This window comes from Fragaria vesca, linkage group LG6 (assembly GCF_000184155.1).
Source record: "Fragaria vesca subsp. vesca linkage group LG6, FraVesHawaii_1.0, whole genome shotgun sequence".
Classification (NCBI taxonomy): domain Eukaryota; kingdom Viridiplantae; phylum Streptophyta; class Magnoliopsida; order Rosales; family Rosaceae; genus Fragaria; species Fragaria vesca.
The window spans coordinates 7,652,945-7,668,950 of NC_020496.1; the positions used below are offsets into that span (position 1 = coordinate 7,652,945).

General features: G+C 37.6%; 3 protein-coding genes across 3 annotated transcripts; all 3 read left to right on the forward strand.

Annotated features, from left to right (window-relative positions):
• Window positions 1-808: 808 nt before the first annotated feature.
• On the forward strand, window positions 809-4,086 carry LOC101313043 (probable envelope ADP,ATP carrier protein, chloroplastic-like). Its single transcript, XM_004305079.1, has 10 exons — window positions 809-1,159; window positions 1,677-1,733; window positions 2,057-2,119; window positions 2,220-2,276; window positions 2,359-2,442; window positions 2,538-2,606; window positions 2,683-2,795; window positions 2,883-3,052; window positions 3,629-3,707; window positions 3,814-4,086. Exons 1-10 carry the CDS (start codon window positions 809-811, stop codon window positions 3,923-3,925), a joined length of 1,155 nt encoding a protein of 384 aa, XP_004305127.1. The 3' UTR covers window positions 3,926-4,086.
• Window positions 4,087-4,864: 778 nt separating this feature from the next.
• Window positions 4,865-8,418, forward strand: LOC101313334 (UPF0420 protein-like). Its single transcript, XM_004305080.1, has 15 exons — window positions 4,865-4,992; window positions 5,091-5,150; window positions 5,333-5,487; window positions 5,634-5,734; window positions 5,812-5,870; window positions 6,088-6,134; window positions 6,215-6,293; window positions 6,389-6,461; window positions 6,641-6,730; window positions 6,883-6,942; window positions 7,058-7,171; window positions 7,284-7,344; window positions 7,430-7,548; window positions 8,013-8,105; window positions 8,188-8,418. Exons 1-15 carry the CDS (start codon window positions 4,865-4,867, stop codon window positions 8,416-8,418), a joined length of 1,470 nt encoding a protein of 489 aa, XP_004305128.1.
• Window positions 8,419-13,116: 4,698 nt separating this feature from the next.
• Window positions 13,117-15,749, forward strand: LOC101298807. The gene is made up of 5 exons (XM_004302550.1): window positions 13,117-13,437; window positions 14,127-14,277; window positions 14,432-14,498; window positions 14,577-14,808; window positions 15,296-15,749. The coding sequence occupies exons 1-5, from the start codon at window positions 13,373-13,375 to the stop codon at window positions 15,501-15,503; spliced, it is 723 nt and encodes a 240-aa protein (XP_004302598.1). The 5' UTR covers window positions 13,117-13,372; the 3' UTR covers window positions 15,504-15,749.
• The last annotated feature ends 257 nt before the right edge of the window (window positions 15,750-16,006 follow it).

A 16,006-nucleotide genomic window follows, 5' to 3' on the forward strand; every position in this document is an offset into this window, starting at 1 on the left:
TTTAACTTGAGGATGATAATTAAGTTGTTGGGTAATGAAAATTAAAAACAAAATAATACCTAAAATATCAAAATCAAACAAAAACTCAGTATATACAAGTTCAATGGTATTCTCTTAATTGGGTTCTTGGTGTGCACGTACACTCTAGAGAAACTTCAAGCTCTAAGAAATGAGAAAAGAGAGGTAACTAATCATATGGAACCCTATGTTGGATAAGCTTGATGAAGAGAAGAGTCGGACGGTTTGCAAAACACTGTAAGTATGTAACTACATTCTATTGTTCAACAGAATTTTATGTTTTATGTTCAATAACCAGTAGTAAAATCTACAACCGAACAAAATTTCACCAATATTACACTGTATGCAGAACACTGATATCATCTTAATCGAAGCTTAAGATAATACACCGTCAAAATTGATCAGAAACGCATCATTTAAACTGTCATGGTATCATATATCACAATTTATCCAAAATTTGCATTCCAAAAAGTCTTTGGCGAGAAGAGTGTTGTTCACTCTATGAAGATTGATATAACGTTGCCCGCTATTATGAAGAATAATTATTCTCTCTGGATCACAAAAAACGGATCCCCAGAAACAGGTCCAACCAGGGTTGCTGAGATCCAAAATAATGGTAAAAAAATCAAAGCCCAGCCCAAAATCCCAATTTTTTACGAGTGGTTGGTGAATCACGCGCACTTCTTACCAAATACATACCACGCCTATTTAAACCCCTCTCTTTCTCTCTGCAACTGCCTAACGTCCTCTTATCTTCTTCTTCCTCTCTCACTCTCAATTCCCAAATTCCATGACCGAAGACCACCCCATTCTCTCATGGCGCCCCATCCCAGCCCTATCCCTAACCGCCTCCCACTCTCTCTCCGTTGACCACGACCCCCTCTGGAAGACCTCCCACCTCACTTACGGCGTCTCCTCCGCCGGCACCGGAATTCGCTGCAATTTCGCCTGCATTTCCGTCGCCGAGAAGCGCGAGCAGCATAAGGAGTTCGCGCCCTCCGCCGCGCAGCTCCTGAAGCATCCACTCGCCATACTCGCTTGCGTCCCCAAGGACCTGGCGCTGTTCTGCGCCGGAGCTGTTGCAGGCGCCGCGGCCAAGACCGTCACGGCGCCGCTTGACCGCATCAAGATTCTTATGCAGGTGTTTGGTTCGTCTCTTTTGATTTTTGTTGCATTTTGGTACAATTTTGTCTTCAATGTTGCGTGCGACGTCGTTTAGGGATAATGTAGTGACCTTTTATGGTTTGATTACTGTGGAAATGAAAATTTTAAAATGTCTAATTTCCAGTTATCGGAGAAGGCATCGTAATTCTACTAATTTGGCTCCCTAAATTAGCTTTAGTAGAGAATTTTGGATAGAAATAGGAACATTAGGTAACTTCATATTCTCAGACCAACATTACTGGAGAAATTTAAAGAAAGGTTTATCCGGCTGGTTTCTTCCGATACAAGGAATGCAATGGTTTTTTCTATCTGCAATAAAAATGAAACATTTTGATTAGATTATTGGGATAACTGTGTTTTTCTATATTGATATGCAAAATTTATAAATGTTATTGAGGAAACTGTATGCTGCATTATTGTTTTCACTATGTCCGGTGATGTAGTAGCTCAATTGGAATGGTTCATTACTCTAAAATAGGTTGAATTGTTTGCAGACTCATGGGGTGCGAGTTGGGCAAGAAAGTGCTAAGAAGGCTATTAGTTTTGTTGAGGTATGTTATGGTTTGTCTTTCTTATACGAAACTCTTCCATGTTTTTTAAGGGCATGAACTATGTGCTGTCTTACACTCGTATGGGTTGTGACGCAGAAATTGCAGACCTGAAATTTGTACACAATGCCAGCTAAGAAGTGAACTATTCAGTATGCATTGCTGCTTAGTTTCTCTTATTCTGGTTTTTGGTCTACGTAGCTCTAATTATGTAGATTTAAAAAACAGAATCAGACAGATGCTTAATTTATTGTTTTGTAAGGTTCTTTTTATCTTCATCTGTTATGACCATCTCCTCACGCTTAATGCTGATGTATACAATTCAGGCCATAGCAATGATAGGGAAGGAAGAAGGACTTAAAGGGTACTGGAAAGGAAACCTTCCACAGGTTTGTGTGCTCATTAAATTTCATAATTGGTGGGTACAAATTGGTGGTCTATGAAGCTTTCTTGAATTGCATTTTAAATTAAAAGTTCCTTTTCGGTTAGGTGATACGGATCATCCCTTATAGTGCTGTTCAGCTTTTTGCGTATGAAGCTTACAAGGTAATTCTGAATCCAAATTTAAGATAACCTGGTGCCAAATTCCATATATGCTGAACTAAATGTTTAAATTATGAATATGTAGAAATTTTTTACTGGAAAAGATGGTGAGCTCTCTCTTCTTGGAAGACTAGCAGCAGGTGCTTGTGCAGGGATGACATCCACTTTTGTGAGTAATGCCTTAGTGGATTTTGAACTTTCAAGTTCAGGAGTGTTTTCCTGTTATGTTCAGCCATTTAAATGTGTACTGTTTCCTTCCTCTAGGTCACATATCCATTAGATGTCTTGAGGTTACGTTTAGCAGTTGAACCAGGGTACCGAACTATGACTGAGGTATGATAGACCTGATCATTTTATTTATAACAAGCTGCCTTATCCTAGTGAACGTGGACTTTGGTGTTATTTCCAGATTGCCTTAACCATGCTACGAGAGGAAGGATTTGCATCCTTCTATTATGGTCTTGGACCTTCTCTTATTGGAATAGCTCCATACATTGCTGTCAATTTTTGTGTCTTTGACTTGTGAGTCCACTCCTACCTCCTTTTCTATTACCTTGAAAGAGCAGACACAGTTTATTGCATATACTCATAGTCTTCTTTGGATGACAGGGTGAAAAAGTCTTTACCAGAGGAATTTCGAAATAAAGCTGAAGCATCTCTATTAACGGGTTTGGTCTCAGCTTCCCTTGCCACACTCACATGCTATCCTTTGGACACTGTGAGAAGACAGATGCAAATGAGGGGCACTCCTTACAAGAATGTTTTGGATGCAATTCCAGGTAACTTTATGGTATTTTATATATGACTGTCAGCAACTGGCATATATATCATGTATAAGACATTGACAATTATAAAGTTCTAATTTCCGTTACTTAAACAATCAAATATCTCCTGAGGTATTCTCAATTATGTATTGGATCTTTATTTGGAGCATATCTGAATAAATGGAGCACATTGTTATGTCATAAAGTCAATGTAAGTAAAACCATACTGTTGCAATATAAACAGTCATAGGCTCATAGCATTGTTTTGATATCTTCTTTATATCAACTTGATACCTTGTTTCACACCACTGAGTTTAGGATATAAGCTTTCTGCATTGATAGTCCTCTGTCTATTTTTCCCAAAAACAAGAAATCATTAGATATCATGAAAAATCATGTTCTTAGCTTTCTTAACACATCTAGTTGCAGTTAATTCTTTGTTAAGTTGCAGCTTGCAACATTAGATTGCATCTAGGATTATATGTAAAATGTTCCGATGTTTTATTCTTAACACTGGTTTGTGTTTGGAAGCAAGTTATTATTTTGGCTCCACACTTGAAGTCCTTATTTAAGCTGATGTTTCTTGTGCAGGTATTGTGGCTCGTGATGGACTCATAGGCTTGTATAGGGGTTTCTTACCTAATGCTTTGAAAACTCTACCAAACAGCAGGTTCCATGCATACCTATCTTGCTTTTGATCATCTTAAAATTTGTATTATCTGGTCCAAAACTTTGAATCTCTACAACCTGATGAAGTCTCCGTCTTTTAACTGCAGCATTAGGCTTACTACTTACGACATGGTCAAACGTCTGATTGTGACCAGTCAGAAGGAGTTTCAGCGAATTGTGGAGGAAAATAGCAGTGAACAACAGCAGAAGGCTAGCTGAACAATCCAGCATCCGTTGCCCCCCTCTGTATTGAACTAAACCACACCATCACAAAGCTTATCTTTCACCAAATTTTTGCTATCTGTTTTATTATCCACCAAAATTCATCTTTCTATTGGTGAAAGACCGAAAAACTGCTATTATAATAGGTAGCATTTAGATGTCGAGAGAGAATACCAAGGCTGTGTTTTGTAGGACAGCCATTAGCGCTAGTTAGTTTGCCAAATCTTTTGTGGAAGTTGTGTTCCACTGCGCTCTACAGTCGTGTATTGTCATTTGTAGATGTTATTGAATTTGCTAGGCATTCATATACCTGGCCTCTTTCATTGTAATACAACAATCAGTTTGGGTAATGGAAGCTGTTGTCAAGTTACTCGGTATATAAGTTTCGGTTTCCTCTATTAAGTGGTTCTCCATACAAGTAACTAGTTGAGCAGATTAAAGCTAGACATTTTTGAGGTCTCAAGTTCGATTCTCTCTCCCAAATTTCTTAATGAAAAGAAGAAAGATATTAAGAATGAAGAAAACAAAGTCTTACACCTAATACCATTTTCTCTAGTTGCATAAAGTCTCAATTTTGTAAGTAGGATGTTGTGAGTTTGGATTAGTTGTTTGGGTTTGTGCTCCCGCACCCAGAAATTAGTTTGATTCGGTTTGAATTGAGTGAGTGTGTTACTAACTTATTAATTTAACCGAAGTGGTTCGCTACCTTACTCTAAATGAAAAAAAAAAAAAAAAAAACCGCCTAAGAAAACGACGACGTTTGGGAGATGGACGTACAGTTTGGGTGGTAGAGGATTAGACAACGGCAGGAAGATAGACGGTTAAATCAGTTGTTCGGGCACTGAAGTTGAAGAAACGAAGAAGACGACTGAATTTCTATTCCTTTTATGGTCTGGTGATTCTAGCATTCTCTCTCAATTAAGACGACTGAATTCAATGCCTTGTTGCGCTCTACAGCTATCCCTCCCCATTTATTCTTCTAGAAACATTCCCAATTTCAGAGCTTGCCACTCTCGAATCACGTGCTGCTCCTCCTCTTCTTCTCAGTCCGACGACAATGGCGGGTCAAGTTCATTCTCTACTTACTATTCTGTTTGGTAATTGTGAATCGATTTTGTTGATTTTGGCTTGACACGGTGTCGTTTTGAATTGCTTCTAACAGGAACCGAGGCCAGCCCCATGTGATTTTGGTAGAGAGATATGGAGATGGCACTGCTAAAAGGTTCTTGCTTTTTTCCTGTTTCACCCTTTTAGGCTATTTTCTAGATGATGATAATCATAATGTGATTTTGTTTTGAATCAAAGTGGATTTCTGTCATGTAAAGATTTGCATTTCAACATTTTGAGGCTCTAAAAATGCTTAGGTTGTGAGGTGTTTCTAATGAATTGTGGATTCAAGGGCAGGTATTTGGTAGATGATGAACTGCAAGTACAAACATTTGTAGAGGAACCTAGTCCAAAACCTGATACGACGTCTCACAGCTCGCATTTCTCTAATACCGAGTTATCGTGGCTTCCGGATATTGTTAAAGATTTTATCTTTCCTGCTGGCTTCCCAGGTGACTGGATGAACTTGTACATTTATTAGTAGGTTTATTATGAACAGTAGTCTGATATGCCAGCATTTTAATCTAAGGACTCGGCATAAATGGAGACAAATTTATGATCTAGAAAAGTTTCTAACTTCTGGTTTTTGCTCTTGCAGGATCTGTTTCTGATGATTATTTATTGTACATGTTGTTACAGTTCCCTACTAATGTTACTGCATGGATCTGTCAAACTTTAGTCACCTCTAGTCTACTAAAGGTTAGAGACTGTCTTCAGGTCATTATCCTCTGTTTTTGTAAGTGCAGTTTCAGTTTTTAATCATGCATTGCTTGCAGGCTGTCGGTGTTGGCTCTTTCTCTGGCAGTACTGCTGCTGCTTCGGCTGCTGCTATCAGGTGAATATACGTATCTCTTCATGCATGGAAGTGTCATTTTTTTAAAAACTACCAGAACCAATGCCTGATATACACCTCACCATATGATACTTAAAACCAAGGATTTCATATTCTTTTAACTTGGTTTCATGAAGTGAAGTTTGTATCTGTAAAGCAACATTTATATCTCAGTCCTCTTTATTGGACTGAATTGTAGGTTATGAGATTGTTTCTGCAGATGGGTTTCAAAAGATGGAATAGGAGCTGTTGGACGCTTTTTTATCGGTCTGTCAATTATAAAGAGAGCTAATTGAATACAAGGTTATGTGCTGTATTTTATCAGTGATCATCGCTCTCTTTTTCAGGTGGGCGATTTGGAAACCTTTTTGATGATGATCCAAAGCAGTGGCGCTTATATGCGGACTTCATTGGCAGTGCAGGAAGGTTTGTTTAACAGACATTCTGTTGGATACTGTGGAATTGAAATCTGTGAAATGAAAATACCTTATTGGATCATTAATTTTCTATATATCATGCAGCATTTTTGATCTTACCACACCACTGTATCCTGCCTATTTCCTGCCATTGGCATCTCTTGGAAATCTTACCAAGGTATTCCGCTCCTATGTATTTATTTAGCACTAGCTTCTGTTATCTCTTCAGAACATTTTCAAATAAGTAATTTGGTCATCATAAGATAGTAGTGCTCTTCTTTCTAGCCATATTAGTGCATGTTTGTATCAGTAGTGACCAAGGATTCCACCATTTACATGTTGGGGACATCTAAACAGGCTGTTGCTAGAGGACTAAAAGATCCTTCATTCCGTGTGATTCAAAGTCATTTTGCAATTTCGGGAAATCTGGGAGATATAGCAGCAAAGGTAATGGAAGAGTAACTTCTGCAACCAAATTCACATATTTAGCGTAAAACGTTGTGACTGGACTCCATTTTCTGTTTTGCACATTCATGAATCGTATTAAACTCTTCGAAAAGAGTGTGCTCTTTTCATGATTGATTGATCAATTGTTTCAGGAAGAAGTTTGGGAAGTAACTGCTCAGCTGCTTGGCCTTGGTTTGGGCATATTGTTCCTGGTATGTCTATTGATTTTCTCAAGATGGCCTTCCTACAGTATCTATAAAGTAATTTGCGTATACCAATGATTAAGTTTTTCCTTTGATTTTGAAATAATTTGAATATTTAATGCAGGATACACCTGGCCTTGTAAAATCATACTCGACTCTGGTGACTACATGGATGGCCATGCGGCTTCTGCACCTCTGGTTGCGCTATCAATCACTATCAGTCCTCCAATTTAATTCAGTAATGCTTTTGACTCTCTCATTTTAGCTGTTCTATGCGTACACATGCAGAGTGTTTTGGGAAGGGCTTAATTGATTTTCAAACTGTTCTTTCTCTTTTACTTCGCTTGCAGATAAATCTTAAGCGTGCTTGTATATTGGTAAAATCACACATAATATACTCTGTGGTTCCTGGTAAGGATTATAATCTTTCTGCTCCTTTGTTATAAAAGTTTCTCATCACATAAGAATGACCATTATTTTTGGTAGTTTCATTTAGGTATTAGTAGTTGCAATAAGGAAGAAAACATATTATTGTGGCCAAGATTCATGGCACCACGAATTACATTTGGTGTGCCCTTGGAAGAGATGATTTCTGGGGAGAAAGCTGCTCCAACGGTACATCCTTTATCATTTTGCTTATATCCTTAAAGGTTTTATTGAGCCACGGACATTGAGTGCTTATTTCTCTTTAATATTGGCAGAAGCACAATAAAATAATTTCTTGACAACATTTAATTTGAGGTCCATCTTTGTCTTTCGCCTTTATTACATGATACAAACCTCAGCTTTGCATCATCCTACCTAGTTTCTCTACTTCAGTCAAACTGACCTCTGAGTAAAACAAATTGAAATACCACAATAGAAGTAATCATTTCAGATCAACTAGCTTATTGAGGAGGTGGAAGGTATTAGGTATTGCACAATCCACCAAAGTCATGTAAATATTTAATATTGCAAGTATTATTCGATGAAATAGCCTGCATAGTGCATGCAGGAGGAAAAGCACCCAGAGTATTATTTTCAATTAGTAAAATCTGGGCTTTTGTTTATCATCCCTTTATTCCTTGCTTTTGGTACAGGTTAAGGCACTTCTGAAACTATATGCAAAGGAGAAGTATATTCTTGTAGTGAACCGACAAAGAAGTGACTTTGAGGTCTTTGTGTCGTTTAAGGTATGCATTAATATTACTGGCAATGATTTCGAGAAGATTATAGTGAAAGTTCAATCAACTTGGAAATTGTGCAAAAATGCAGGTAGGAGCTACAAGTATGTCCGTCTTACGAGGTTTATGGCAAGCTTATTGGTTACATGAGAACTGGAATACCTCAAGTGTCGCACTCGAACAGCTTGCACAAAGTCATTTGGAGATGGAAGATAGGTTCGAGGACTTCATCCAACAGCTGAATGGAATTGGCTGGGATACACTTCAAATTAACTTGAAGGTCCCCAAGGAAATTTCCCTCGATGAATTGAACACCATTTGAATATCATATATGGGTTATCAGAATGCCATTGCTTTTAGTCTTGCCTTGGAATGTTGATCTGCCAATGGCACCGAGATGACATTAGGATTTTCATGCACCCTGTGACATTACTTCCCAGGATCAAAGAAGCTGATCCAAAGAGGTTTTTAGGTTTTAGAGTGGAATTTGTTCTGTCAGTGTTGGTTTAGAGTGAAAGTTTTGTGTATATGATCTTAATCATAGATGAGTCGGAATCTAATGCTTCTGAATCTCCTAAATTTTGCAGTATTCTTAGGTTGCAATTTCTCTCATTTCTTCTTTCTTAGTGGCCAAAGATTAACAATGTTGATTGCTAATTCTCAATACGCAAGAAATTTTCTTCAAACCTGAAATTTTCAATCTCTTCCCCAATTGATTAAGGGGTACACGTGGGAATAGGGCAGCCAGTGACATCAGTAGAACTAAGAAATCACATCCTTACCAAATCGTATTATGTTATCAACCAAAGAATGTGTTAAACCTTATTAAAATTGGTTCATTGTTATTGGTAAAGCACTATTGTTTATGAGATACTCAATGCAAATAGTATCTCGCCCCTGTTCTTGGCTCAATTTAATATGTCGATGCTGCAAGCAAAGAAAATGGTAGCTTCTCACTCAACGATTGCCTATTTTTGTAATCTCTCTGGTAATAGATTGGCTTGTCATTATCATCCAACACCAATGAATAAATTAAACTTCAGTATTCCTAACCTTTGTTCCTCTATGGTCATTGTTTCTAGCTTTTAGTTTCATTTCTGTTATGGTGCATCCTGGATCTCAACTCTCAAGAACAACGACCAAACTACCCAAATGTTTTCATGTTCTTCCTTTTATGTAGCTGCAGACACCCGTCGATGTTTGAGAGAGAGCGAGAGAGGTTAGAGTTTAGGGTTTAAGGGTTAGATTGAACTACTGTTCTTGTTCTTTTAGGTGTACAGTTCGCTCGCTATCTACGTCCAATTAGCAAACATTATACGTTATTGACAAAGTAATTGGTAACTTCCATTTATGAACTTCTACCCAAATAAGCTGATGATCACATTTATGAATTGGGGCAGCATTCTCCTATCTATGACAAATCCTACTCTTGTCATCAACATTTGGTCCAATCATTTTGATGCAATCTTCTCTGTGATGGACAACCATTACCTATCATAAAGCAGTAGCTAGCCACCTAATTCTTAAGTTAGTCCTATCAATAACTTAAGATGTAACATATATCTGCACTTTTGTTTCTATAAATCACTAATAAGATCATTAAGATGGCCGCTCTTTTTGTATTTGGTATTGGAAATTACTAGGCATATCTGCAGCATGAGCAAATGAGGATAACCTTAATTTAGTTCTATCATTTATTTGTTTCTTTGCTAAGTGAATTAATCAACTCCAAGTTGGTGGAATCTTCTGTAAATTAATACGAGGTTAGAATAATGGAATACACCTCTACAAGATACCTCTAGTAAAGTTCTATACTAGAAATTTCATCTGAAAGAACAATGGAGAAAAAAACATACTTTGTGTCGATCAATCACCATCACTCATTAAGGTGGGAGTATTCTCATCTATAATCCATTTTTTACATCAAGCTGATAAACCCTATGACTTCCAATTTTGCCCTAATGATTTTGTTAGGTGCCCATATCATCAACTTTATAATCCAATTTGGTCATGACTCATGAATAGCTAAAACAAAGCTATATTTATCTCATCTATTTGACTAATATATGTTTATAATTCATTAAAAACTCTCACGTACACAATTTACAAATAACTATTACTGTTACAGTAAAATTGTTATATACGAACTTCACACCCCTATAAACACCGGCGGAGCTACATCGTCAGCATTTTTGATAAAACTTGAGTGTTATGTGTTATTAAGAGGTTTGTAATGTTTGCCCCCATTCTTTTCCTAGATTTCAATAAACGATTAACATTATTTGTCTTTAATAGGGCTTAATTTATACAATTTACATTCTACCTTAATCACCTCTTGCCATATACTCTATTCATTTATTTATGATCGTTTCCACGTTGAATAATTTCCTTTTTTTCTCAATCTATTATGTATAAATACTTTGTAAAACTGAACTTATTTCTCTATGATCCAAATTTCCTTTTTTTTTTTTTGTGCTTCTAAATTTTTTTTGTTTTTAATGGAAATGAATGTTACTCCAAGGGCGTAAAGCCCATATATTAAATCGACCAATAGAACGAGTGGGAGTTAAACTCCAATACAAGTCCAACGGCTAATCAATCGAGAGCATAACTCCGATACAACTCGAAGAGCCTACAAAAGCTACAAAGAAAGACTAATTCAAAAACTAATGTCCACAAGAGGACTTTAGTCTGGCCTAGAAAGCTTTAACCTACATAACCAATCAAAGTATCCTAGCTCAATGAATCAAGGCCTAAAACCATTTCGGTGTACCTTTCCATCAAAAGAGGGGGGGGGGGGGGGGTAAACTCTTCAATATGGTTATGTAGGGATCTTCTCCAGCCCCAAAAGAGTCACCAAAGCCTAGAGCAAAGAAACTCACCCAAATTTGATTGAGGAGGGAGAGTGGAAAGGCTTACAAAGCCCAAGCCACACCCACTGCCCTCAAACCATGAATTGCCCAGTCCTTGCCGGAGACCCAACAAAACCATCAAAACTGGTACCGCGTCAGCCTCAGTTCGGCGGCTTACCCAACCACGACCTCATATCTTCTACAAGCGCCGCCGCTGAACCACATAAGACCTCTTCCTGATTCTTTGAAAAACAACCTCCTCGGGAAGCCCAAAAATGATGACGGGTCAGTCCACCACCGCCCTTACTCGATCAAAACCCGGTCATAGCTGCGTCTATGTCATCGCTCCTCTCCTCACCTATCAATTTGAACTTGTTCCGCGCCAAGACGAGCCTATGTATCTCGATCTAAGTAATGGGACAGTAGGAACCCACCATCACCCCTCAACCTTGAAAAGCTCCAAACAACCCGGACCCCAGCTTGTTCTGCTCCGTCTCTTTCCGTTGAGAACCCGACGCCAAAGACGTTCTGATGCAGTCGGATTCCCCGTCAGGTTGCCTCCGCTATGCTCACGAGAACCTAGGATTTCTAGGTTTTGATGTTGGTAGCCGCAGAGCTCTCAGCCTCATTTTTTTTTTTTTGCTTCAATTTAGTAACTATGATGTCCAATATTCAAAATTTAATTATCTTTTGATTTTTTTTAGAACTAATTATCTTTTGATTTTTTTTTAGAACTAATTATCTTTTGATTTTGTATTCATACATACAAGAATTCGATCATATTTTTGTGTTGTAACCCGCCCCCCTTAATATATATAATCCTAGCTCCGCCCTTGCCTATAAATTCTAAATAGGCTAATGGTTTGGTTACTTGCCGTTATCAACTCATCTAAACTTGTATTAAGTTGCCACAAAATACATAATTTTCTTGTTGTGCGAAGCTATATAATGCACATTGCCCAAAAAAAATAATAAAGAAAAAAAAACTAAATGAGACAAAGCTAAGTTGCACGGACACGGACACGGCGACAACGACACGGCGACACGGCAAAACTCAAAAACTGAGTTTCCGACACGGCTTGGACACGGCAACAAAATTATATATTTATGTATTTTTAATGTAATAAAAAATAAAAAAATATGAAATAAATTCATTACATTATCAAATAAAGTTATAAATTCAATCTATTTCATAACCATAAGAAATAAGTCAAGTGCATAATTAATAACATTAAAAACAGCAGATCTCTAGCACCTAAAATATAACATTAAAGAAAAACAAACTTGAGCAGTAACTTGTTTTCAAACAGGACAATCTCTAGTACAGTAACACCTAATAGACAAGAAGATGAACTAATATAATTATCATATCCATAATCTATCCCAATTAACTTGTTATTCCATAATTGATCTAATATAAAATGAATAGAAAATTTACCTTCTTCTTCAAGACTTACAAAAGAACTTTATCTCATCATCAACTAGCTCTCTAGCACAGTAACACTTAATAGACAAGAAGATGAACTAGTATAATTATCATATCCATAATTCATCCAAACTTGTTATTCCATAATTGATCTAATATAAAATGAATAGAAAATTTACCTTTTTTTATAAATTTAAAAAATAAAAAAATAATAAAAAAATAAAAAAATCTGAAATGCTGACGTGGCGTGTAGCAATGCCGTGTCGGGACCGGTCAACGTGTCCGATACGTGTCCGAAAAAGTTGATTTTTCGGACACGCCACGTGACGTGTCGGACACGTATTTTGCCGTATCGGCGTGTCGGACACTCCAGGGGTGTGGAGTGTCCGTGCAACATAGAGACAAAGTGAAGGACACGGTAGTCGTGCGGTGGTGGACCTACTCTAACCAAATTCACGACACGTAGCGCCAGAATAATAACCACAACCGCAAACGGGTCCGACAAACTAACGGTTGAGCCAGAATATCGTGCCTGAAAGCCACGCAGCCGCTCTGCACCCCCGACAAAACGACGTCGCATCCTCATCGCGGTGATAATCATGAGAGAAGCATCGGGAAGAAAACAACACCGAGGCGCGATCGAGGGCAAATCCGTCATTTTCTGACTAATCAGATAATCTAGCTCTTTCTTCTTCTTCTTTTTTCTCGGCATTTAATTTATAAACCGAGAAAGACTGTTACGTGTGCTCTAAGCGAAAGCCAAGTAAGCCCCACCGTCTCTCACTTTTCTCTCTTCTCTCTCTCTCTCAGTGTTCCATATTCAGCTAACGCTTCAGCAGTTACAGCCCCAAAACCCCGTTCTTATATACACCGATTGTTCTATCTTCCGTCTTACAATTTGAGACAGAGGAAAGAGTTTAGAGTTGGTTGGGTTTGAGATTTGATGATCAGTGTATTTGATGGGAGAGATCATTGGGTGAAAGAGTGTGATTCGAAAAATGCGAAAGTCATTCAAGGATTCGCTTAAGGCGCTTGAAGCTGATATTCAGTTTGCCAATACTTTGTACGACTCTTTTTTACTCTTTCTTTTGTCCTCTCTTTTTTACTCTTTCTTTTGTCCACAGTTAATTTTTCTCTGATGATTACATGAATTTTCTGATTCTGGGACATACCAAGTTTGATGATCTTGATGGAAATTGGTCATCCTGGTCTAATTTCGGTTTCGGATTTTAGTTTCTCTGTAGTCCTGTACCATTTCCTGTGCTATGCAAGATTCTTCGCTTTATAGTTTGTACATGTTGAACGACTGATTAGTTGTGTAAATGATTTTGCTCTTAACCCAGATTTCATAATCGCTTATGAATTCTATGAAGGAGTGAAAGGTTGATAATTTGTGCTGAGGGAACAGAGTATTAGGAGGGTTTGAGCTTATTTTAGTCATCTGTCTTTAACTTTTTCCTGGGTTTGTCCGCTGCAACTAGTTGGTGCTTTCTACGTGTTAGTTCTCCTTTTTTCAATTAGGTAATTTTTTGTTGGAATAGTTTGCATATAAATATAGTAAAATATCCTTATCCTGTTCTGATCTCAGCCAATATGAAAATATCTTGGCCCTTTTGCATAACTTAATTTGTTTTTTATGTATCATTTGTTTTGGAATTTTCTGGTGGGGATAGGAGAGTTGCATCTTGCAGGTTTCAATGGTTTCATCATTCTTACAGTCTTTTCTGACTTGTGAGTTTCTTGGTTACACAGGGCTTCAGATTATCCAAGAGAATATGATGGGGGTTGCCTCCAAATGAGATTATCATACAGCCCCGCCGCCCAATTCTTTCTGTTTCTGATTCAATGGACTGATTGCCACCTTGCTGGTGCCTTAGGATTGCTTAGGATTCTTATATACAGGGTAAATTGCACTATGTTTTACACATACGCATTGTTATTTTCAGCTATAGTTAATTGATATGGACTACTCTATCTGACATCTAATATGATGTAAATGACTCCTTGTCTTGTGCATGAAAATGTCGGATTGATGATATACTCGATTTTTGTCACAGGCATATGAGGATGGGAAGACCACCATGTCAATTCAAGAAAGAAAAGCTAGTTTAAAAGAGTTCTACAGTAAGTGAAATCTGATAAGAAAATGTGAGTTCAAGGATTTACCGTTTATCAAATTTGTTTTGACTGTTCGAAAAACAGGTGTAATATTTCCCTCATTATTGCAACTTCAAAGGAAACTGACTGATGTAGAAGAGAGGAAACAGAGAGAAATCTGTTCCAAGTACAAGAGGAAAGATGAGACGGACAAAGGAAAGCTCTCTGAAATTGAGTTGGAGCGAGAAGAAGAATGTGGTATTTGCATGGAGATGAACAGCAAGGTCGTATTGCCCAATTGCAGTCACTCTTTGTGCATGAAGTGCTACCGGAACTGGTAAACAACTATTACTTTATAAACCATGTTCATCCTTTTTCCAGTACTTCTGAATTAGCCAATTGGATCCAAAATTCCTAGTTGCGCTTCCTCAATTATCAATAATTCAAGTGAGTCACTTTGACACAAACTCATGGCCCTGATGTGTGATCATTTAGTATGCATATATACTTAGTAGTGCACCAACCATCATACTGTGCATATATACCGGCATTCTCATATCTTGATGTGCTGATACCATTGTAAGGCTTTTTGGATACAAGCCCTTGTGCAAGAGTACATTGCAAGTAAACACAAATTCTACCAAGACGTAACATAAATCAGGAGTAGAGAGCTCTTTCTTTCTGATGTGTAATATGACATGCATGAGGATACTCTACTCTTTCTTTCTGATGTGTAATATGACATGCATGAGGATAGTCACCGGCTTTTGTAGCCTGATATAAATATACACAGCTAAACAGATTGCCATTTTGGATTTGTCTAGGCGCACACGCTCGCAGTCCTGCCCCTTCTGCCGGGACAGCCTCAAAAGAGTCGACTCGTGTGAACTCTGGATCTACACCAGCAACAATGAGATTGCTGATCTGTCTGCAATCTCAAGGGAGAATTTGAAGAGACTGTTTATCTACATTGATAAGCTGCCTCTCCTGGTTCCAAATCGTGGGATTGTTTCTTATGACGTTTATCGATAATCTATGCGAATGTTGTCTAGTCTTGTTAGAAGCAAGTCCTATGTTAAACAGGGTGGGAATCTTTACCTAGTTGACACCAGGTTGAATGTACATAATTCTCATTCAATTCTTTTGCATTTCTATTGAAAATTGTAAATAGATTGCTCTGCTGCAGACACATTCTCACTTGTATATCTACGAACAACCCTCCATTTTAAATCGGCATAATTGTTAATTTGCTACCTTAGAATTCACCTTATTTATAGCAATTAGCTTTTGTTTTTGTCAATTTGCTACTCTACTTTTTTAAAATTAGCCGATTTGCTATCATATGTTTTATTTTAGCCATTTTTGTTACCCTTACGTCAAATTTATAACTAGATTTTCAATATTAACCAATTTGTTTCCCTACATATTCAAATTTAGCCATTTATTATCCGACATTTTTAAAAGACATCAATGTTTAGACGGAAAAATGGATCAATTCTTATGTCAAAACTCAAAAGGTAGCAAATTGGCTATTT

What these genes read in the sequence shown, in the direction of transcription:
- LOC101298807 (XM_004302550.1), top strand. Translation starts at nt 13,373, where the DNA reads ATGCGAAAGTCATTCAAGGATTCGCTTAAGGCGCTTGAAGCTGATATT. An exon ending in ATTCAGTTTGCCAATACTTT is followed by an intron (nt 13,438 to 14,126) that starts GTACGACTCTTT and finishes TTGGTTACACAG; the next exon opens with GGCTTCAGATTATCCAAGAG. An exon ending in TAGTTTAAAAGAGTTCTACA is followed by an intron (nt 14,499 to 14,576) that starts GTAAGTGAAATC and finishes TTCGAAAAACAG; the next exon opens with GTGTAATATTTCCCTCATTA.
- LOC101313334 (XM_004305080.1), top strand. Translation starts at nt 4,865, where the DNA reads ATGCCTTGTTGCGCTCTACAGCTATCCCTCCCCATTTATTCTTCTAGA. An exon ending in GCTTCGGCTGCTGCTATCAG is followed by an intron (nt 5,871 to 6,087) that starts GTGAATATACGT and finishes TTGTTTCTGCAG; the next exon opens with ATGGGTTTCAAAAGATGGAA. An exon ending in GTTTGGGCATATTGTTCCTG is followed by an intron (nt 6,943 to 7,057) that starts GTATGTCTATTG and finishes TATTTAATGCAG; the next exon opens with GATACACCTGGCCTTGTAAA.
- LOC101313043 (XM_004305079.1), top strand. Translation starts at nt 809, where the DNA reads ATGACCGAAGACCACCCCATTCTCTCATGGCGCCCCATCCCAGCCCTA. An exon ending in GGTACCGAACTATGACTGAG is followed by an intron (nt 2,607 to 2,682) that starts GTATGATAGACC and finishes TGTTATTTCCAG; the next exon opens with ATTGCCTTAACCATGCTACG. An exon ending in AATTTTTGTGTCTTTGACTT is followed by an intron (nt 2,796 to 2,882) that starts GTGAGTCCACTC and finishes TTTGGATGACAG; the next exon opens with GGTGAAAAAGTCTTTACCAG.